General features: G+C 37.1%; 1 protein-coding gene across 1 annotated transcript in view; it reads right to left on the bottom strand.

Moving 5' to 3' along the window:
* The window catches only part of LOC149829691 (actin-interacting protein 1-2-like), a 49,421-nt gene extending 25,129 nt beyond the window's left edge, over positions 1-24,292 (bottom strand). The window contains exons 1-3 of the mRNA XM_090016067.1: positions 23,781-24,292; positions 7,868-8,029; positions 3,608-3,791 (exon numbers count right to left, since the gene is read on the bottom strand). Of these exons, the coding sequence (XP_089872193.1) occupies positions 3,608-3,791; positions 7,868-8,029; positions 23,781-24,175 (741 nt within the window). The 5' untranslated portion in view covers positions 24,176-24,292. The remainder of the gene's footprint in view (positions 1-3,607; positions 3,792-7,867; positions 8,030-23,780) is intronic.
* Positions 24,293-24,588: the final 296 nt, after the last annotated feature.

Raw genomic sequence — 24,588 nt, 5'->3', positions numbered from 1 at the left:
TTGATGACATTAGTTTGTTTTTATTACAAGCTCTCTTACTTCGTGTCTTCTCCTATTATGTCTCTTATTTAAAAGATATTTTTGTGGTGAGTTATATGCACCCATTGGTTATTCACATTTTGTGTGTTTGTATTATACTCTTATTCTAGTAGCTGATGCACTTGAATATTGAGGTTTGTCTCTTATTTAAGTGTCATTTTACGTAGACAAGAAAGATTTGTTTGCAATGAGTTAGGTGCACCCATTGGTTATTCATACTTTTTGTGTGTTTGTATTATGCTCTTTTTCTAGTAGCTGAAACATTGAGGTTTGTCTCTTATTTAAGTGTTATTTTATATAGATGAGATGTTCACACTTTTTGTGTGTTTGTTAAGCTCATAAGTGGCATTGTCATTGATCTCTTGTTCTAGCAGCTATTACACTTGAATTTTGAGGTTTGAAGGTCAAGCGAGGTAAATTGCTTATGGTGGTCGAACTATTGTGAAGGTTTGCAAAATATCATTTCTTGATATTTGTGGGATTTTCAAATCTCTCCACAAAATTTCTAAAAAAAAATCACTCATTTACCCTTGTCTGGGAAATGGTTATTGAAAATTCTTCATGCATTTTGCATTGAATATGTTTTAATTGCATGCTTAAAGATATTTTAAATGTGTTCCATGATTAGTTATCTTGGGTGATTTACATCATGATATGCCTTGGTTGCATAGGATGCAATATTTTGAGTGTATTTATAGATATTGTTTCTATTGTTGAGATTTAAATTGTTATTAATATTTGTCATTATTACAAAATATCTCTTGTTATGATTTGTACGTGGGATTTTGAACTTCCCCATTATTTCTGTTGTACATTTAATATGGCTACTTGTTTTGAAAAACCCTGCTTTATGAATATTTTTTGTGTGGGTTAAACTCTTTTGTGAGTTATTTATTCATGGTATTGATGTGGTTTGAAAATTCATATTTCATGCATTAATGTGCTTTTCGAGATAGATGTGTGTATTGACTTTCAATAATGCATGTTTTCATGAATGTTTAAAGTGATGAATGATTTATACGTTTATCTTTGAGATATTTTATGCATGCATCTCTTCTTTTGATAATATGCAATTGTGTTCTCTTATAAATCAAGAACTATGATTTCGTAAAATTATCTATTGAGGTGAGACTCTCAATGAATATTGTGTATAAAAATTTAATGACTTTCAAAATTGATGTTGAAAAATTTTCTTACTATTAAAAGATTTTGAAAATTATTAAAATGTCTTATTAAATATGTATTGTATTTTTGGCGTGTTTGGTCATTTATATATATATATATAGAGACAGAGAGAGAGACAGAGAGATGGGTGTGTACGAAATGAAATATGCGAATGAAATGTGCTAAATGGGTTTTTCTGCTCTTTTGGTGTGGGTTTTTTTTTGCAGTTCTGACCCCATAAATGTGTTGGGCATGGTCAATTTACGAGGAATCCACACTTGGATCATGTGTTTTCGATGAAAAAAATGATATTTGGAGCCTAAAAATTAACAAAGATTTTGGAATGGTGATTTTTTAAACGTTATAAAAACCCGCTCATGTGTCAGAATCGAACACTTAAAGAGTTGAACCCTATAAAATCAAGTACATAGATCACATTTGTACGATTAGAATTTAAAAATAAAACAAAAAAACCCTGAAAAACTCATTTAGCATGTTTCATCTAGCATATTTTATTTAGCACGTACCCATTACTCTCGCTCTCTCTCTCTCTCTCTATATATATATATATAGTTATTTTTAGTTGGATTGCTCATTTTGCACTCTTTAAAATATTGGCATTATTGATGATTCTAGAGACCTTTCGAGCATATCAAGGAAGATCTAGAAGCTCCTTCAAGAATTTGTATTATAGAAGAACATGTCGATATCTTGTGTAATGGGATTCCTTTTGTAATTGCAAACTTATAGTGAGTCAATGTAAGTTTGAGCGGGGGCGTTAACATATATCATGGTTGCCAGTCGAGGAAGCAGGAGCAGGAAGCGTGGCACTTTCAAAATTTTAGGAAGCGAGAAACGTGAGGCTACTTAAAAGCGAATCAAGAATCATCTTGAAAGCGACCTAGGAAGCGAACCGGAAGCGACCTACGAAGCGAAGGGGAAGCGAAAAAATAAAAATAAAAAAAATGAAAAAAGGGAGGAAGCGCAGGAGAAGCGCGGGATAAGCAACGGGAAAGCACGCTTCTCAAAAAAAATGGCGCTTCCCAACGCGTTTCGGAAGCACAACATTTCGTGCTTCCACTAGGCTAGGTGCTTTCGGTAACTCTGATATATATACTTTAAAGTTAAGTCAACTTTGGTTGACTTGGACTAGTTGTTTGACTTATGGTCCAATGGTTAGTGTGGTCTCCCTTTTTCTCTCCTTTAATCTCTCTCTTCTTCCTTCTTTTCTCTATAAATATGGGTGGGTGGGTGCCTTTGTAAGGTGAGGGAGTGATGAGTAGTTTTAGGCAGAGTTACTGGAAGCACCTAGCCTAGTGGGGAAGCATGTTTCGGAAGCGTAAAACGTCGCGCTTCCAAAACGCACTGAGAAGCGCCAATTTTTTTGAAAAGCGCATTTCCCATTTATGGGAAGCGCGTTTCTCTTTTATGGGAAACATGCTTCCCATTTATAGGAAACACACTTCCCATTTATGGGAAGCACGCTTCTCCTTCGCTTTCCCTACATTTCCTCCCTTTTTTTGTATTTTTATTTTTATTTTATTTTTCGCTTCCCGCTCGCTTCCTAGGTCGCTTCCAGATTCGCTTCTGGTTCGCTTTCGAGACGATTCTTGATTCGCTTTTAAGTCGTCCCATGCTTCCCGCTTCCTAAAATTTTGAAAGTGCCACGCTTCCCGCTTACACTTCACATATCGCTTCCCGCTTCCTCGACTAGCAACCATGGTTTTAGGCTTCTTGTGTGTTTTTTAGTGTATTGTAATGAGGATTAAAATGTATTTTTTTTGTATTTTTAGTGTTCTTTATTAATGAAGTTATTTACTCACATTCTATTGTGTTTCATTTTAGTTCTTATGTTTTTGTTTAAATGCATTATGTTTTGACCCTCGGAGTCCATTATGGAGGGTATTGGGATCCGTGCCATTTTGTCACAAATATAACCTCAACCAGGTTTATCCAACTGCACAGAAAATATGAAAGAATTTTCTATCAATACCAAAGAAAAGCAGACTAAAGCACACAATGAAACTTTGGATTAACACTTCCACTCACACCTGCAATACAGACAAGTACAGCCCCATCAGAACCAGTATGGTGCTGGAGACCATTAGAATATAGGTAAACCAGATTGTATAAAACTTTCATTCAACAGATAAATGAATGTGCTTCTTCGATCAACCAAAAAACAAAAAAGTAGAAGAAAAACTCTCCATTAGTCAGGCATTTGATTATATAAGTAACATTTAAATTTAATTGTGTTCCAATTAAAATGTTCATATTATCAATCTAAGAATCTGAAAAAGGAAAAAGTAGATATCATTCAATGTAGATATTTGCATCCTAAGTCCACCACTGGAAGTATAATTATTAATCAATAATGAAAATAGCATAGGAATATCATAAATACCGCTTTACTGTCAGGACTCCAACTAACAGCATAGATGCTACCATTGTGACCTTCAGCAGATAGCTCCCCAATCTTTTCTCCTGTCCTCCCATCATATAGTATACCTTTCTTATCTGAACTTACACTGATAAACTTGCTTCCATCAGGAGAAAACCTTACGCAATTGACAAAGTTGGAATGTTCCCTGCACTTCAAACAATAATTTTTCCTTTAGATACTACCTTTGTTCGGTAAGACACAATCAAGAACATCTTCCTCAGCACATTATATTTTATTATGGCCACAAGCCTACATTGCTACAATGCCATGAATGAGTTTTTTATCATTGACATAAAATTAAAATAATGACTACATTTCTCCTACAAGAAATTTTGAAAAAAAAAAAAGAAAAAATACCAAGCACTCGATGTTAATTAATATGAACCCTAGAACATTTTTCCAGAAGTTTTGCATTGGACTCTGCAAATCAAGGACACGACTGTTGCTCCAAAATAAAGAGTATGCTTCAACAATTAATGGGGAAAGGCATCTTGTAAACAATGTAGCCAAATCACACCAATGCACAATATTTGATGGGCCAAACAAGCAATGCAAGGAAACTTGAATAAATGTTATGTTTCTGCGTTCTATCTTGAACCAAGAGGCTACCATGAATTAAAATCTTAGAAGGATGAAGACATCTAACACTCAATCCAATTGCATCGATCAGAAGATGGCAGGTTTAGTGGATACTTAAGGGAAGTTTTCCACTTTTTCACTTTTTCTGTTTTGGTTAGCTTAACTGGAGTGCAGACCAGTGAATTAATGAGGTAACAAAAATAAAGGGTTCATATACATCATGATGACCAGTTTAGAGGTTTATCCCAGGGTTACCGGAAGTACCATAGGACATGGGGAAGCATGCTTCTCCGAAGCGTATTTCGGAGGCGCGAAACGTGGCGCTTCCAAAATGTATCTTTTTTTCCTTTTTTTGTTTTTTCCTTTTTTTGTTTTTTCCTTTTTTCGCTTCCCCCTCACTTCCCGCTTCCGCTACCCGAATCGCTTCCCCAACTGGCAACTCTGGTTTATCCTTTGAAGTACAATATGTTATAAGGAAGCATTACATGAGAGTCAAAATTGATTGGCTAGTGAAGTCCTTTTTTGTATTCAAGACCCAATAGGTCAAAAGATATAGTTATGAAGGGCATTTTTGTAAACTGACTTAAATTACCTTTATAAGGGTCAATATGAGAGGGATAGGGCACGATTCCAGCCCCTATTCTCTTTCTCCCTTGTCTTTTCTCACTTCCTCTCTTTTCCTATATCTTCTTCTTCCTCCTCACTCACTCATTTCTCTCACCTTGTTTCACAGTTCGCACACACCACATATTCTTTCACACATCAAAGGAACATAATCATGTTACCATCAATCTGAAGATGGTATCAGACCAGATGAAGATATGAAGGGAAATTTTGAAGCATACATCAACCACAAAATGACAAGGGGATTCATGACCTGCCACATGGGAGCTCCAATCAGTTTTGGTTGCATTCATGCAGATAATATTTCAGAAGATTTTGGTTAGGGAGCTCCAAAATCCAAAATTCAGTTTTTAAACATTATAACAAAAAGTATTCTTAGGTATTTCCAAAAAATCTATGTAGTATAAACCTCCTTCTTTACAGCCTTCTCCAATCAGCTTCCCTGAGAGACGATCCCGCACTCATAAACCAATAGAAGAGAAAGAAACATTATACCAAAGGTCACATAATTAAGAGACAAATAAAAGATTTAGGCTTAACTTGGGAATATATCTAATTTTTTGAATAAAAAATCTCTTTAAAATATTTTCAAAATTTCTTATTCCCTTTATCTCAAGAGATATTCTATCAACAATAAAAAACATTTGACTCGCTTGAGTTATGACATCCAGATAAAATATCACAATTTAGTGTCATATGAAATGAGGCACATGAGCCAAGAAGCCAAAGAGACTTACTGGGATCAAAGATGCCAACAGAAGAGACCGTAGCTTCGGTTGGTGAAGCTCCTTTGAATAGAGGTTGAAGAGCTTCTACAATTTGAGTCAAGGACATGCTCTCAATAGTTGATTCTTGTGTAGCTTTGAATTCACTTGACTCTTGAGCAACGGAGGCTACCTTCTTCTCGTAGGGTATCTTTAGTTTAGGACAATATATCTTGACATACCCCGGTTCACGACAATAATAGCAAATAATTTATTTTTTTTTCGAACTCATTGTCTTGCTTTCCATAGCTATCATTGTTTGGTCTCTTATAATGTGATAGTTATAATGTAGTAGTTGGTAAGCATGGACATGGTTTCTCAGCCTAGACACGGCTATGACCGAATTATCATCATCTTTAAATGTCTTTTTTTTAGTCTATTTTCTTTCATACTTAGCTCTTCAATAGAGAGAACTTCTCCTTTATGAAGAAAAGCCGATTTAGTAGACTCAAACTCCGGTCTTAGACCATTGATGAATTGATAGAAATGTTTCACATCAATTTGTCTTTGACGGAGTTCTATGTCTTTGGGATAATGTCATTGTGACTCAAGAAGAGCAAACTCATTCCAAAGGTCGAACAACTTACTAAAATATTCTCTAATACATTTTTCTCCTTGAATCATAGTGTGTACCTTGTCTTACAAGTTGCAAATGTGGGTAATATCTTTAAGACTATGTCACAGGGACTCTTCAACTAGGTGCTGCACTCACATCGCACCCGCACCCGATGCGATCAACCTGACCCTGGGTGCAGTCAATGCACCCAGGGTCATTTATGTCCAACTTTTTGCCGCATCCCCGCACCCAAGTTTTTTTAAAGTGTCGCACCCCTGCCCCTGCACCTGCACCCATGTGACATAGATTTAAGAGAATACATTTTCGTAAGATAGTCTCATGCAAATATTTATTTGCATGTTCAAATTTAGCTAGACTCAAGCACTTCTTGATATCAAGACTACTAATGACCCAAGACATAATCTTGGCATGCCCCATTCTCCATTCTTTCCATTTTTTCTCATATGTGGCCATAGCCATAAAGATTCAAATAGAGATACATGTTTAAATTACTTTGAATAGAAAGCTAATCTAGTTTGATCTAATTTCAAATCTAACAAATATGTTAATCAAATCCTCAAACTGTATGAATCCATATGTATATATGAAACTTAAACCTTTATGAATGTGCAATTAGATTTTCTAGAGAAGCGTCATTTGTTAGTAGCCTTTTCCCTTATCGGTTAACTTACTCTTTTATCATTTATATATCCATAACCTATGTTAACGGTTAAGAAAAAGAAAGTTTGCCAAGCCCCTCATGTTCTTGTCATATTTTCTGCTTTTTGCCATTTTTATAACCTTCCAGCCTTAAACACAGAGGGAGAGAGACCTAAATTAGTAAGTGTTCCTGATGTGCTCAGACTAGATTCATAACTATATCGCTCTCATGAAGGGGGCTTGGCAGTTATAATGTATTTTGAAGCAATATTATCAAGATATGAACTGTGATCTGGAAACCAGCAGGGCCCATCCTCTAGGACAGAAAAGCTCTCTAGTTATGGCTTGAAAAATCTGTTTAGATTTTTGGTAGAAAAAGTGGTAGTCCTGTCCCTACAAGAACAAAGATCAATTATATTAAAACATTTACCTAGACGGTGCAGTTAATTTAAACCTGTGTTGGCCATTTTAGGAATAATAGTTTAAATGTTATCTTCAATACCCTGATATATTCCCCTTGGATGTTATTAGTTAATTCTCTTACTAGTTTTAAACAGACTACACATCAGATAAAGGGCAGGTATACATCTCCCTCACTAGAGCACATAATTCCTTACAATTTGGAGAAAATATTATTTACATCATGTGCATTGCTTTTGGAAAATGTCATTCAAGCATGAAGATACTAGGAACACTTATTTATACCATGATTTTATATTCCATTGCAAGTTAAACGTTATAGTAATGTTTCAAGCCAGAGTGCACTCCTAAAGTTTGAGAATGGTCATTATTTACTTAAAAGCTAACACATCATATACTGAATAGCTATTAGAATTTCATTTGCTTCGACAGGCTAACATGTCACGCTTCAGTTCCTGCATTGGATCCTCATACCTTTACCAAAAAAGAAAGACAATGTACCAAAGGATTCTTCATACAAAACAATTATGTTAAAACAGCTGAACCTTTAGCAAATTTGCACTATCCTTGACCTAATATAGTATAAATCAATCTCTTAAAACCATAAACAAGACTAACCTTTGTGACAGTTTGAACCTAAATGGTGGTCCCTCATAGAAATTCACCAAGTAATCTTCTCCACATGTAACAATACGAAAAGGTCTTGTAGGCTTGAATGCACAACTTAAGACACGTCTTGAATGACCGTCAAACTCACCAACAGTTGATCCTGAATCCCACCTACAAACAAAAACAAAAAATACAACAAAGAGAAGGAGATCACCATGACAAAGATGGATTAAACTATAAATTGTGCAAAGCACAAAATACAACCGAAACAAATTTAAATGTAAAATATCAAGGCAATCTCAATCAAACTTCACATATGGTAAATAATGCTAGAAAAAAAAAAAGATATTATCTCTATCATAAACAGAATGTCAATGATAGAAAGACAAAAAAATCACCCTTTCCTTACTCTTTGAGGTATCAAAAGAAAATGGAATTAGCAACATTATGCATGCTTGCTTTGTCATTTTTTAATTGTGTGCAAATGATTCAATTATAAATAATAAAAAAACTACATATTCTTGGTTAAGTAAATGTCATATTTACCTTTAGCACAGACCAAGATCCCAAAAAGGAGTAGCTGTTGCAACGAAATAGAACAAGTGTTGATGGTATGCCTGATAACTCTCCTGACTCTGGCAGGCTAGTGAAATGTAATCAACGTTAATAAACTTTTAGGTGGTGAAGCACCTTTGTGAGTTTTAAGAGGATGAGGTGTTTTCCAAATTATAGACCTGGTTCATGGTTCTATCGGTGAATGTTGCTAGAATTAGATCACATGGTGACATGTAATGTGACCAACACACTATGTTGTCGAAAGCGCTAGGCGGGGCTAGTTGGAGGACCTTCGAAAAGGCCTAGGCGGCCGACTAGGCAGGGCCTAGGCGGGCAAAAAAAATTAAGAACAAACAATTCTGTAGATTCCGCCTTTATATGTATTTTTGCACAGATCACGTCACTGAATTCAAATTTGCCTCATCCTTGCAAAATGCCCAATTCCATGTCGGATCCCCAGAGTTTCTAATTTTCCTTTTTGTTGAAGATTCTCTGCTAGGGTTGGAACAAGAGCCACTTGCACTTGCATTTAGAGGAGCCAATCCACAATCATCTGAAGAACTTGGGTTTGCATCTTCCATTGTTCTAATTAAACATTTCAAAACAAACAATTATTAATCAATAAAGTAGATAAACAAAACATACACAATATATATATATATATAAAACAATATATAAACAATAGGCACGCCTTTGACAACATAGGGCAACACATAGATCAACTCAGGTTAGTCAGGACTATTATCCTTGTGTTTGATTAATTCATTGTCTTAGAGTTGGGCCTGTTTTTAAGCCATGCACAGGTATCAAACACATCAAATCCGCAGAAATAAGGAAGAAGCAGAAGAAAGAAAATAATTAAGATGGAATGGAGGAGCGAAGTCATGATCCCTTCTCTCTTTCTCAATGATGAGGGTAACACAATACTAATCGTCATTAGGGTTCTTTACAAACAAGTCATGCATTTGATGTGATATTACAAAGATACCACACTAGGCATCTCATTTAATCTCCATAGTTTTCTATTGTTACCAGTAAGCAATCGGTTTAACGTGAAATACCTATATGCCCCTTTACCATTGAACCAATTACTTCTTAACATGCTCCCCCAAGATACACATAGCATAGTATGTACAACTTGATCTTTAAATAATGGTGCCTTGCCCTTGACAATCCTTTAGTGAAATTATGATTTGATAAATTTAGCTTCTACCAAAGTTGTCAATCAAGGAAGTGGAAAGTGGAAAGCCAGAAAGCGAGACACTTCTAAAATTTTAGGAAGCGGGAAGCGTGAAACGACTTAGAAGTGAACTGAGAATCGTCTCGGAAGCAACCTAAGAAGCAAACCAAAAGCGACCTAAGAATCGAACTGGAAGCAAACCAGGATTCAAAGGGAAAACTAAGAGGGAAGTGACCTATGTCACATAGGTTCGGATGCGGATGCAGTGATGCAACACTTTAAAAAATTTGTGTGTGGGGAGGGTGTGTATATATATATATATATATATATATATAATTTTTAACAGTTTTAAGTTAACACTAATGAAATAAAACAATTATCATATCATCAATTTATCATGCATAAATTCATGAAATAAATCAAATTAACAATTTACAATTGTTATTCCTCATTAATAAAAAATAACTACACTGGTGCAGAGGTGCGTATATATATATATATATATATATATACATGTATGTGTGTGTATTTATGTAATTATATATATATATATATAATACACATAAACTGGACTTGGTTAGGGTTAATTGAATCTACTTTTAGACAAAAATGGACCTCAATGTGGTTGACTTCACCTGACACAAAGAAAACCATGTCCGAGTGTCGCACCAAGATGGTGCTTCTTATGGGCTTACAAGAGCATAATATTCAAATCACAAGACCAACCCACACAAGCGCCGAGAACACAAAAAAATATAGGGAATTGTATTGCAAAATGCTTAAGAAAGCATTAGATTACATGGAAGGGGATCAAACCTATTTATACACACAAGAGAGCCATAGAGCCATTGGGACTCTCCCCAACGGCTAGAATTAGAGTCATTGTGGAGGTCCCAACGACTCTATGTAGCTTTGTCTTTTATGCCCTCCATTACAAACTAATTTCCTAGTTTGTACATAAAATAAATAAAGACTATTATGCTCCTAATGGGCACAACCTATTGCATGTCTAGTGAAAAGTCAAAAATACCCCTAGTGGGTATTTATCTATTACAATGAATAATATATATATATATATATATATATAATATTATATATATATGATATATGTATATCATATATATGTACAACTAGATATGCATATATGCATATCTTAACAACCCCCCCCAAACTCACAGTGCTGCAATCGAGAGTTTGCTAAGGAGAAAATGGAATCTTGGTGACAGAAGTGCTTTGGAGAAGAAATCCACCAATTGATACTCATATGGTACATATGGAAAAGTAATGTTCTTCAAAAATTCTTCTCACATAATGGCAATCCATTTTGATGTGTTGGTCTTCTCATGAAAGTTGTGATTGCAGGCGATGTAAGCTGCACTTTTGTTGTCACAACATAGTCTTGAGGGTTCTGCTATATGAATGACCAAATTTTCTAGTAATCGCTTCACAACCAACTCGGAGATTGTCGTTTTCATAGCTTGGTACTCTACTTCTATAGAGGACAAAGACACCTTTTGTTGTTTCTTGCATTTTCATGAAATCAACAAATCCCCTAAAAAAACACAAAAACCTATAATTGAGCGATAATGATTCACAGATTCCCCCAATCAGATTCAGAATGTGCAATAACTTCTAACGAGGAGGAAGATAATAAAAATAAACACAACTAATAGTATTTATGATATATCTAATAATCCTTATTACAACACTCATATGTATTGTAGTAGAATCATGCTAAAATTGAGTGAATAGCATCTGCAATATCAAGACGAGTAATAAAAAGATAAGATAAAGTTTTAATCATCTGTCTGTAGGGAGTTGGATCCTTCAAGGTTCTCCATCATCCTTCATCTTTGCATTGATAACCTCTGGAGTGTCAACTCATTTTTTATTTAAAAGTCTTGATCGTTCTATGATCTCGGTTGCATACTTAGTCTATGACAACAAATACCCACAAGGTGAGTAAGCTATTTTTATTCCAAAAAAGTATTCTAAAAAGCCAAGATCTATCATGTCAAAGTTAGCTTTGAGCACATCTTTGATATGACTAACTTTCTGCTTATCACCTCCTGTGATAATCATGCCATCAACATAAAGAAGTAGTATCACTATATGTGCATTAGAAGACTTAACAAACAATGCATTGTCAGTAATAACAAGATTTAAAATCAAGTTGTGTTATCACTGTAACGACCCCAACTCATACCCCCGAAAAGTGCGGATTTTTTTTTAAATCAATTGCGAAAAGTTTCCCAGAAACTCGGGGCCTTTACAGTTCCATTTCACATCCACAAAACCACAACGGATCTTACACCCCATCTTTCAAACAAAACCCAAACCAGAGTTACCGGAAGCGCCTAGGGTAATGGAGAAGCGTGCTTCCCCAATATGCGCTTTGGAAGCATGAAACGTCGTGCTTTTGAAACGCGTGGGGCCTCTTTTTTGAGAAGCGTGCTTCTCTTTTATGGGAAGCACGCTTCCCCCCTCGCTTCCCCATTTTTTCATTTTTTCACTTCCCCCTCGCTTCTGGTTCGCTTCCGAGACGGTTCATAATTTTCTTCTAAGTGGTCCCACGCTTCCCCGCTTCTTACATTTTTTAAAGTGCCTCGCTTCCCGCTCCCGCTTCCCGTATCGCTTCTCACTCCCGCTTCCTCAATTGGCAACTCTAACCCAAACTGAATCAACTTTATTACAACAACAACAACTACGCTTTCATCCCAAAACAATTGGGGTCAGCGATATGAACCAAAAAAGAAATTCATTTTGGGTCTTCCACATGAATCCTTTTCCTCCAATCATTTCTATCCAATGCCATGTCCTCGGTGAGGTTCAAAGCAATCATATCCTTTCCTATCATCTCCATCCAAGTCTTCCTAGGCCTACCCCGACCTCTTTTAACTAATATATTTTCCCATTTCTCCAACCTTCTAACTGGAGCATCATTAGGCCTTCGCCGAATATGTCCAAACCACCGTAAACGATTCTCTCGCATCTTATTTTCAATGGGTGCAACACCTACCTTCTTACGTATCTCCTCGTTCCGAATCTTATCTTTTATTGTATTTCCACACATCCATCTAAGCATCCGCATCTCATTTGGAGTCAAGTCGTACCGGGATCAATACATGTAGATACGGCTGCACCGGAGATAAGCAGATGATTCTTGAACATTGGTTGTACCATTGTAGTGCTTCCATGAGTTGTGCCAAAGACAATGAGCCCACACTTTTGGAGTTGTCATCTACACCATTTCTTTCCAAAGATGGCCCCACAAAAGCCACCTTCTTTTCATCTTTTCGATCATCTCTCATCTGACTCATAGCAATGATAGCATATTAGTTTGTCACTCTTCTTGTGTTCATATTCACTTCTTCCATGATCATTTAGACTCCTCCCATAATCATTGGAGTTTCTCTCATTCTCATTAGTTTTTCCAAAGTGAGGAGGCTTATAAGCCACTGTGTGGTTTTCGGGCCTTGACATAACAAGCACGAATTATTCATCTTTAGTAGAGGATTTTTTTAACCTATTTTCCTCCATAGTTAATTCTTAGTGTTTCTACTATGATAGGTACTCCTATACGAAGAATGACCGATTTGGTCCCTTCAAATTCGAATCTAAGTCCATTAACAAATTGATAGAAATGTTTTGTTTTAATTTGTTTTTCAGAGAGTTCTACATCTTGATGACAATGTCACTTAGGTTCTAAAGGAGTCAATTCATACCAAAGAAGAGATAGAGCATTATAGTATTCCCTAATGCTCATTTTTCCTTGGGTCATGGTTCTAACCTTGTTTTGCACATTGCATATATGTGCTATGTCATTTAGACTATAATTCAAGATATTTTCATGCATCACTTGCAAAATCAAATTTTGCCAAACTTGAGCATTTTTTGATGTCAACAGTATTAATGAGCCATCCAATGAATTTGGAATGGCCCATCCTCCAATATTTCCATCTTTTCTCATATTCCCCAATGGCTTTAGACATCTCTTCTCCTTGGAGAGCTACTTCCTTGCCATCTTCAAGTTTGGTAAGGATAAGCTTTGGTTCTCTTTCGGTGCATTCGACCAAGCCCCATAGACCCTTTTTCCATATTTTATGTTTAACTATGGATGCCCACATCACATAGTTTGTATCGTTGAGTCTTACAGGAACCAGAGACGACCACTTCTCTTTCATCTTCCATTTTTACAAATAAGGGTGTAGAGATAGAGAGAGAGAAAAGAGAGAAGAAGAGGATATAGGATAGAAGTAGAATACACTTTGAACACCACGAGATCACGAACATAAGATCCATGCTCTCACGTCCACACGAACAAAGTCTTTAACCGATGGCTATGATACCATGTAATGAAACAAGAACAAGATGGTGCCTCTTATGGGATTACAAGAACACAATATTTAAATCACAATACCACTTATAGGTCAACACTCAATCACATCAAGAAATTTTTCCAACGGATTCTAATACTAATTTGGAACAAAACCCATCTCATGGAGTAACCTACACAAGGGCCAAGAGAGCACAAAAATATAGGGAATTGTATTACAAAATGCTTGAGAAAGCATTGGATTACATGGAAGGGGATCTCCCCTATTTATAGGCACAAGAGAGCCATAGAGCCATTGGGACTCTCCCCAATGGATAGAAATAGAGCCGTTGGGGAGGTCCCAATAACTCTATGTAGCTTTGTATATTATGCTCTCCACTGCAAACTAATTTCCTAGTCTGTACATAAAATAAATAAAGACTATTATGCTCATAATGAGCACAACCTAATTACATGTCCATTGAAAAGACAAAAATACCCCTAGTGGATATTTATCTATTACAATGAATAAAATGAATATATATAATATATATATTATATATGTATATACATCCATACATATATGATATATGTATATCGTATATATGTACAACTAGATATGCATACATGCATATCTTGACAGAAATGAATAGGAATCGAAAGCGATGCGAAAATGTAATTATTTTTTTTAAAATTTACAAAAATATAAGATTTATGTTATTATTGACAAAATAAAACATGAGTGTATAATATTAAAGTTGATCTATTAATTTCAAAACTGAATTATATATGCAAGCAGCTTGGCTGTTAATATGCCCGGATCATGAATTCATGATCAACAAGTAAAAAACTACATAGACAAATATAAGCTAAGGTCTGCAATGGAACAAAAGATATTCAACAAATGAGCCAAGTCAAACTGAACAAGAACCCAAGCTTAAGCTGCTTAACAGCCTACTAAAACCACTATTCAACATAAATTTGAAGCCAGAACTTTCTTACAATATTCATCCACATAAAGTATAAACAATGCTCACTACTTGAAAACAAAATTATTTTTGTATGCAATAACCAACCTTTATTCTCAATAGAGACAAACTCACATGGAAGCTCATTCTGTGTGTGCATAATGCATACATCTCCGCATGTAACAAGAGAGAGAGAGAGTGTGTGTGTGTGAAAGACAAAGAGAGCGAGAGAGAGTGAGAGACAAAGAGAGAGATGGAGAGAGAGGGAGAGAATGAGAGACAGAGAAAGGGAGAGATGAAGAGAGAGGGGGGAGAGAGTGAGAGACAAAGAGAGCCAGAGACAGAGAGAGGGGGAGAGAGTGAGACAGAGAGAAAACTGGTCCAATTGTTAAAAAATAAAGAAAACTCATTTCCCGATATTGGGCTCTTCCCCAAGCGTTTCAAGGAAGAGCAGTTTCCCACTCCTACCAGCACTTCCAGTAATCCTGGCTTCTACTCACTGACAAAGTGATAATCAACTTGAAAGTGCTTTGACTTATCACCGATACAGGACTTGATGCTAGTGCTACAGCACTTTTTATCACATTATGCAATGCAACGACATATTTTCATTCCTAATATATTCATTACACCATGACTCTTACCATTTCATAAACCATTCTCAGACTTGGCTCTATATTCAGCTTCAATACTTTATCTAGCAATTCTTTGTCTTCATGAGACTACACTTTTACACAAAAATCTACAATTTTTGGAAAGATGCTCACAAATGCATAATAACCTGAAACAAATTTCTTAGTGTCAAGATCTCCTACCCAAACTACATTACCCACAACTAATTAAATTACACTTGTTTGTGGGTCATTCTTATGACAAAGAAGGCCTTGACTAGGTGGTGCGGTACCGACTGTGAGTCGGTTCGAAGCCAAGACTCCGGTCCTATTAGTTCTACTGCATAAGCAAGTAAATGAAAATTCGGTCCAATAAATCACAGAATTAGTAAAAAATGGTAAACTGAGAAAATGTAGCCAATAAAATTATCTTTTCAACGCAACAAAATCAGAATTTTATGATATCAGAGCGCAAAGATATCTGATGAACAAGATAGACTGGTACACTCCGGACACAGACACTTTGTTCACATCCGTTTTCAGAGACTGCAAACGGTCAGAACACAAAAGTTGGAGGTATTTTCGATACCTCTCCAACGAATCCAAGAACACTGAAAACGGATACTGGGTTAAAGAGATATCGCCCAAAAACATCGAGACTGTTTGACACATCAAAACACAGTCATGTGAATGACAGAGTTCTTTGTTCGGGTCAGTTTTTGAAGACTATAGGAACAAAGTCTTCCAATGGGCTTTGATACCAACAATGATGCGGTAGTGACTGCAGGTTGGTCCACGATCCACGATCCGAATGGATCCAACATGCGGAAGCACTAAACGGATATCCAAAGTTTTGAAAAAGTTCTGACCGAAGGCGTTTAGACTGAGCTAATCACCTAATTTGCAAATAGGGGCACCACAAAAAGTGTAGATAATGTTTTTGCCTTTCTATAGAGTCTGAATTTTGTAATTTCTCGACAACTGGTTGTTGAGACATGGCTCAGACAAGGGACAGGTTGCTGGATTTGGAGACTGTCACACTTGGGACAGCCCGGTTGGTGAAAGACCAGAACGGGGACTAACTTTACTGTTTTTGTTGATGGCCAGAACACGAAAATTCTAGATAAAATTGTTGTTGTTCCAACAAAACAAAAATCAAGAATTTCTGAGTTCAAATGACCCAGATATGACCTAAACAATGAACCAGACTGACACAGGCCAGGACAGACACTCGAGTGGTTGTCCTCTCTGTTTCGGGACGTTTTCGACAATGATAACGTCGGAATCAGAAAACGAGTAAAACACGAAGTTGGTCGGGCGTTCAATAGCTTTCCAACAAGTTAAACCACACAATTTTTTGACTTCGAACGAGAGAGTTATGCTCAAAACACTGACGAAGGGTCTTCTTAGGCATAGTTCTGAAATGAACTAAAACAGTCATGCAGTATATCAAACACCAAAATTAAATTAATCCAGTTTTAGTTTTTAGTATTTATAGTTCAACCTGCACAGAAAGATACTTCAAAAGGTATTTTCTACAATGTAAAATCCCATCCTCCTTAACCCGACTTTGCTTAGTTTAAAGTTTAAACAAATATCACAAATACATATTTTGTCTAAACAAGTTATCTCTAAAAAAATCAACTTCAAAAATCTATTTCTTTCAAGCAAAACACAGCAAGTTTTTTTTCTAATCAAAACAAAATCACTCAAGTTCAAGTCAAACCCAAGATGAAGACAAGAGTGAGAAGGTTCCAGCCAATGTTGTGAAAAAAGTTGAGGCGAAGCAAGGCACTTCACCAAAAACTGAGGCGAGGCATAAGCCTCGAGGCATAAAGCGTAAGCCTCAATTTTTTTTTGAAAACTTAAAAATAACTATACAAATATCTAAAATTATAAATAAATAAAAAAATGCTTCTTCTTCTTCCTCATATTCTTCTTCTTCTTCTTCTTCTTCTTCTTATTATTATTATTATTATTATTATTATTATTATCATTGTTTTTTTTATTATTATATGATTATTATTATTATTATTATTACTATCATGCCTTAGGCTGGCGCCTTGAGGTGCAGAGGGCCTTGCCTCAAGGTGAGGCGCGCTTTTAACAACACCGATTCCAGCAATGGCTCGAATGTCCAACAATGATAAATAGACTGGTTCAGCAATGAGAAGAATCTGCTCAAGTCGGCAAATGGTTGCGAAACAGCAGCAACAATGTGACAGCAGGAAATTTTGGTATGCTGGTGGTTAATGGCAACGATATCACACGTCTTTCAGGTTCGTCGGGTAACCTCACGACAGCAACAAAAGTTAGCAACTTCAGGCACGCACACAAACACGAGTCCCCAAAGTCCCATTGGCAGCAAATGATGTTCACGGTCTCACTAACACAACAACAATCCTTAATAGCCTTGAAATGGGTCACACGTTCAAGGACCAACACTTTCACGGCAACAGTATTCTCACCAAAGGTCTGATGTTGCAGGAGCAAACGTATTTGTCCAACAGATTCACAACCCAGAAAGTCAGCTAGAGGTAGGGGACGACTAGCTTCTTCTCCATTTCTTTTTCCTTGTTCTTTTTTTCTCAAAAAAAAAAATGAAAGCCAAAACCCCTGCACAACTTTCTCTAGAGCCTTATAGAGCTCAGCAAAGGCTGAGTTAATGGCTGAGGTAGGTTCCAATGCCACCTCCCAAAGTGGCCAATGGATGCACATGTTTTGAATTTTCTTTAAATTTAGCCTTAACTTACCCTTTCTAACAATCAAATGGAATAAATAGGCATACACGACTTTTCAATAAGGCATACATGACTTTTCTGGAAGGAATAAAGGGCTTGAGTGTTGGGTCCACATTGGTTCAACATACTGTGGCGCCAATGTGGATCAAATACTTGAAATATTGGATCTATTGCAAGATCCAATACTTGCAAATTTGATCACATCAAATGAATGGGTCAAGGTCTGAATCCAAAGCTGAAATAAAATATAAAAATTACCCAAATACCCATACACCCTCTAGTGCCCAATATAAATCCTAGCCGACACCAAAACTATCTGGATCCATAGAATTCAGCACCTAAAAAAATTAAAAAATAAAAAATAAAACGAAAAAATACAAGGGTGATTCCAAAATTCACAAAAATGGAACCACAAAGCAAAATATATTTTCTGAGATGATAAGAACCAAAATTCTCAGGAAATAAAATATGTATAATGATAATTTTACCCTTGAGATTCATTTGAACTCGAATGGTCCAGATTTGGATTGAATATTCTTTGGTATTTCTTTCCAGATCTAGTAATGTAGAGTTGGATTCACATCCAACTTCTCTTCAATGTGATGATGATCCGGATGCTCTGCATCACTAGGAGTGACCTCTATATATAGCAAGATTTCTTTCAAAGCTTCCATGTGCATCATGGTAGGTGCACGCATAAATTAACAAGTTCCCTAGACATGCTTCTGTACTTTTTTGTTTATTTTAGTGGTTCTCCTTTTGACAGCCTTTATTCACTGCCCGTGATGAAACTATCAACTTGTAATTTATCATATCAAACCTTTTAATTATGTGAATTGCATATTTACATTGAGACAATGCAATCTTATCTTCAGATTTATCAACTTCAACATCGAAAAAGCATCGCAGTTCTCCTAAATCTTTCATTCAGAACCTCTTTAGCATGGATATCTTTATTTCATGTATGGTGTTTTGGAACTTCCAACTATGATTATGTCATCAACATAAATGATAAATGATCATCATTCCTTTTCCTACGACATTCTATTCAGTGCCAGATGAAAGCTCAAGAACCAAGTACTCGAAACTTGCTTAGTCCATAAATTGATCTTCTCAGCTTGCACACATGTTTTCTAGGATCAGCTTCACAAAAATCAACGCTCCATGTATACTTTTTCTTTCAACTCCCCAAGGCGAAAATGGATTTTTCACATCCAACTAATATAAAGTCCAGCTGCACGATAACACAAATGAAATCATTACATGCATTGTGCAAATTTTAACAACATAGTTAAACGTATTCACTAATTCAAGCTATGTTGTTGATTGTATTCTTTTGCAACAAGTATATTTTTATGTGTTTATCTAATTTGTGACAGCCAGCATAAAAACTGTCATATCCTATGAAAATGAACCAATATGAGAATTTCGTTGGGGCGTTCCCTACTGAGCGACGCGCTGTACTCTCTAGGCCCGGAGGCAGTGATAAATGTGCAAGGGTTGCTAGGTCGTCGCCCAGAAGCGACGCGTCACACCGGCGCCCGGGTGTGGTGTCAAATAGGCAAGGGTTCCCTCACTTTGTTGGACGGGTGGGGGTAAAGAAGTTAGTCCAAGACCATAAAATTAGGTTAGCCACTTGGAACATAGGGTCTTTAACTGGTAAGTTGGTAGAGTTAGTAGATGTTATGTGTAGGAGAAAGATTGATATTTTATGTCTTCAAGAGACCAAATGGGTAGGTGAGAAAGCTAAAGTGATAGAACCTTGGGGATATAAAATTTGGTATACAGGAATAAATAGGAATAGGAATGGAGTAGGGATTGCTATGAGTCGTCAGTTTATAGATAATGTAGTTGAGGTCCGTAGGAAGGGTGATAGAATTTTACTTATTAAATTAGTATTAGGTACGGATATTATTAATATTATTAGTGTTTATGCACCTCAAGTAGGTTTAGATGATTCCATTAAGCATCAATTTTGGGAAGATTTAGATGGAGTAGTACAAGAGACATCTTATGGAGAAAAGCTTTTCATCGGCGGTGACCTTAATGGACATGTAGGCATTAGTAGGGATGGATTTGAGAATATCCATGGAGGCTATGGTATAGGAGAAAGAAATGAAAGTGGAGAAAGGATTTTAGATTTTTGTTTGTCCTATGATATGATCTTAGCAAACACTTGGTTTAGGAAGAGGGAGTCTCACCTAGTAACATTTAAAAGTGGGGTTAATACGAGTCAGATAGATTTTTTCCTACTTAGAAAGAGAGATAGGGGTTGTTGCATCGATTGTAAGGTTATACCAGGAGAAAGTGTAGCTACACAACATAGAGTCTTAATTTTAGACCTTAGAATTAGACAATGCCGCAAAAGGGATAGACATAGGATAGATCCTAGAATTAAGTGGTGGGCACTGAAAGGAGCTAAACAAGGAATGTTTGTAGCGCAGGTAGTTAAGGAAGTTGATTGGTGTCTCGAGGAGGATTCAGAATCAATGTGGAATAAGATAGCGGGTGGTATGAGAAAAGTAGCTAAGGAGGTATTGGGTGAGTCTAAAGGCGGTGCACCACTAGGTAAGGATACATCATGGTGGAACGAGGATGTCAAATTAGCTATTAAGGTTAAAAGAGAGTGTTATAGAAATCTAAGTAAGAGTCGTGATAATGAGAATTTGGAGAAGTATATGATAGCAAAGAAGGAAGCTAAAAAAGTTGTTCGAAACGCGAGGGCTAAGGTATATAAGGAGGTTTATGACAAGTTGGATACCAAAGAAGGCGAGAAGGATATTTATAGGCTTGCAAAGATGAGAGATAGGAAATCGAAGGATTTGGGTATGGTTAGATGTATCAAAGATGAAACGCAAAGGGTTTTAGTCAAAGATGAGGAGATTAAGGAGAGATGGAAAGATTATTTTGATAAGCTATTTAATGATAGTCATGCTCAAGATCTTGGAGACTTCTCCATTCCTTTTCATGAGATAAATCGTGACTTCATGCGCAAGATTCAAAAGAAAGAAATTGCAGAGGCTTTGAAGAAAATGAAATCAAGAAGGGCAGTTGGCCCAGATGGTATACCTATCGAGGCTTGGAAATGCTTGGGAGAGAAAGGTTTAGAATGGTTGACAAATCTTTTTAACTTGATTTGGCGAACAAATAAGATGCCTAATGAGTGGAGGAAGAGTACTTTGGTGCCTTTATATAAGAATAAGGGTGATATACAAGATTGCACAAACTATCGTGGTATAAAACTCATGAGTCATACTATGAAACTTTGGGAGAGGGTGATTGAGTCTAGGTTGAGGAAGGTTGTCATGATATCGGAGAATCAATTTGGTTTTATGCCTGGAAGATCAACTATGGAAGCTATACATCTTCTTAGACAACTTATTGAAAGATATAGAGAGAGGAACAAAGATTTGCATATGGTTTTTATTGATTTAGAGAAGGCATACGATAGAGTACCTAGGGACGTTCTCTGGTGGACAATGATGAAGAAAGGTGTTTCTCTCAAGTACATTAGTATAATTAAAGATATGTATGAAGGAGTAGTAACCAATGTCCGCACTTGTGGAGGGGTGACAACCAATTTTCCGATAACGGTTGGGTTACATCAAGGATCTGCTTTAAGCCCTTTCCTATTTGCGATAGTGATGGATGAGCTTACGAGATCAATTCAAGAAAATGTACCGTGGTGTATGTTGTTTGCTGATGATATTGTTTTGATTGATGAGTCTAGAGCTGGGGTTAATGCTAAGTTAGAATTATGGAGACAGACATTGGAAGCTAGAGGTTTTAAGTTGAGTAAGAGTAAGACTGAATATATGGAATGTCGGTTTAGTAAGCAACGAAGTAGTGATGGGAGTGTAGTGAAGCTTGGTGAGCAAGATATACCGGTGAATGATTATTTCAAATATTTGGGATCCATCATTCAAAAGTATGGAGAAATTGATGGAGATGTAAATCATAGGATAAAGGTTGGGTGGATGAAATGGAAAAGTGCTACTGGAGTGCTGTGCGATCGTAGAATGCCATTGCGGTTGAAGGGAAAGTTTTATAGGACGACTATTAGACCCGCTTTACTATATGGTACGGAATGTTGGGCTGCCAAGAGACATCATATTCAAAAAATGAGTGTAGCTGAGATGCGGATGCTTAGATGGATGTGTGGAAATACAATAAAAGATAAGATTCGGAACGAAGAGATACGTAAGAAGGTAGGTGTTGCACCCATTGAAAATAAGATGCGAGAGAATCGTTTACGGTGGTTTGGACATATTCGGCGAAGGCCTAATGATGCTCCAGTTAGAAGGTTGGAGAAATGGGAAAATATATTAGTTAAAAGAGGTCGGGGTAGGCCTAGGAAGACTTGGATGGAGATGATAGGAAAGGATATGAATGCTTTGAACCTCACCGAGGACATGGCGTTGGATAGAAATGATTGGAGGAAAAGGATTCATGTGGAAGACCCAAAATGAATTTCTTTTTTGGTTCATATCGCTGACCCCAATTGTTTTGGGATGAAGGCGTAGTTGTTGTTGTTGTTGTTGTTGTTATCTAATTTGTACATACCTTTGTAAATCCATTTGCAACCAACCGTTTTTAATCATGGGGTTGAGGCACAACTTCCCAAGTATTACTGTGATACATTGCTTGTTAGACAAATTACTTGTGCTAATTGTGAGAACATAATTGTACAAACAGACGTAATATTTGGCAAGAGGAACACAATCAGATGGGAAAGATCTCCGCTGCACTCATCATCCTCTCCACTGGAGTCACTTTCAGAACAATGACACGGTTGTCTTTTACAGAAGGAAAAGAAAAACACCAGGTATGACTAATGGGAACCATCTACCCCGATGCACCGATAAATTTAAACCATGGTCCCCATTTACACTTGTGCGTGGGTGTGCTTGTTTTCTACTGGCTATCATTCTCCATTGAGAGACGTGTTTGTGCGTTTATGCTTTATTATCTAGGCTGCGTGGTGAAGAGGTACAGAAACTTGGTGCCAAAAACAAGATTTGTTGCACATGTAGCAAGCAATAATCCTAGCTTGTTCATGCGTGAGACCATCCTAGAGATGACTACAATAAGGAAGAGCATACCATGGCAAAGAGCGGAAAAAAAAAAAGCAAGCTTTTACAGAAGCAAGAATGGCCATGAAAACAACTCGAAACGGAAAATTGAAACGAAAATTAAATATTTAGGCGCTTTTCTAGCAATTGTAGTAGCAGCATTCCTGATCATACTCAATTTTCTTTTTTTTATCTCTCTTATTTTTCTTTTCTCCTTTCTCAGCAATATGAACACTAACGAGTTAATAACCGAACAGATAAAAGAGCACGCAAACGGAATCAGAAACTGCTCACTCTCCCTATGATCATACTAATCAAAATAAGAAATATGCACTCATGGATCGCATTCAGTGGATTATCGAAAATTCCTTGTTTGTGATCAACTTAGAAAAAGGAGTTTGAATCGGTAACAGAGAAAAACGGAAACGAAACCAATCCACAGGAAACCGATCGAAGCAAGAGTCGAGGGAGAGACGGTACATGAAGGCGCGGACGAAGGACTTGCCCCTGCCGTCGCCGGAGACAACGATCCGCTGGCTGTCGGGGGACCACTGGAGGTCGTCGATCCGACCGGAGAGGACGCGGAATTCGTTCTTGAGGACGTGGTCGTTCTGCCAGCCCCAGATCCTGACGGTGCCGGAGACATCGGCGGAGGCGACCCACTCTCCGTTGGGGGAGAACCGGGCGACGGTGGCCTGGTAGGCGTGCTCCCCGTAGACGACGGCCTCGAGCGGCCGGTCGAGGTGGCGGACGATGACGGACCGGCCGTTGCAATAGGCGATGGCGTTGGTCTTGGGGTCTCCGGAGATGAGGATCCCCCGCCCCCTTTCCGTCGACGGCACGCACGCGTACGTCTCCAACAGGTTCGCTGCCATCTCTCTCTCGCTCTCAGAGAAAAAGAGTCGGAGGCTGAAACAGGGAACGAAATAAACCCAGCGCAGGATGCGAAGGAGAAAGAAGGAATGAACAGCTGACTCTTTCCTCGTTCTTTTTCTTTTTCTTCTTCTTTTTTTCCTCCCAAACGATACGATACACAATTACACACTTACTTAGAATCGACTCGGGGACTCGAGGGATGCCGATACGGATTCCTTTTTTTATTTGCGTGATCCGTACAGTTGGATCCATGTTACGGTCTCAAAATATTGTTATCTAGATTTCTGAGAAAATTTCTCACGACAAAATTAAAAAAAAAAAATCTCAAAAAAAGCTCGGGACACTATCGGTATGTTTCTATTTTAAAAGTGTATATGAAATATAAAAAGCTAAAAAAAACATAAAAGTACAA

This window comes from Nuphar pumila, chromosome 8, assembly GCF_984573655.1.
Source record: "Nuphar pumila chromosome 8, dmNupPumi1.hap1.1, whole genome shotgun sequence".
NCBI classification, from domain to species: Eukaryota; Viridiplantae; Streptophyta; class Magnoliopsida; order Nymphaeales; family Nymphaeaceae; genus Nuphar; species Nuphar pumila.
The sequence above is the reverse complement of the archived record's forward strand: the minus strand, read 5'-3'. Positions and strand labels throughout refer to the sequence as shown.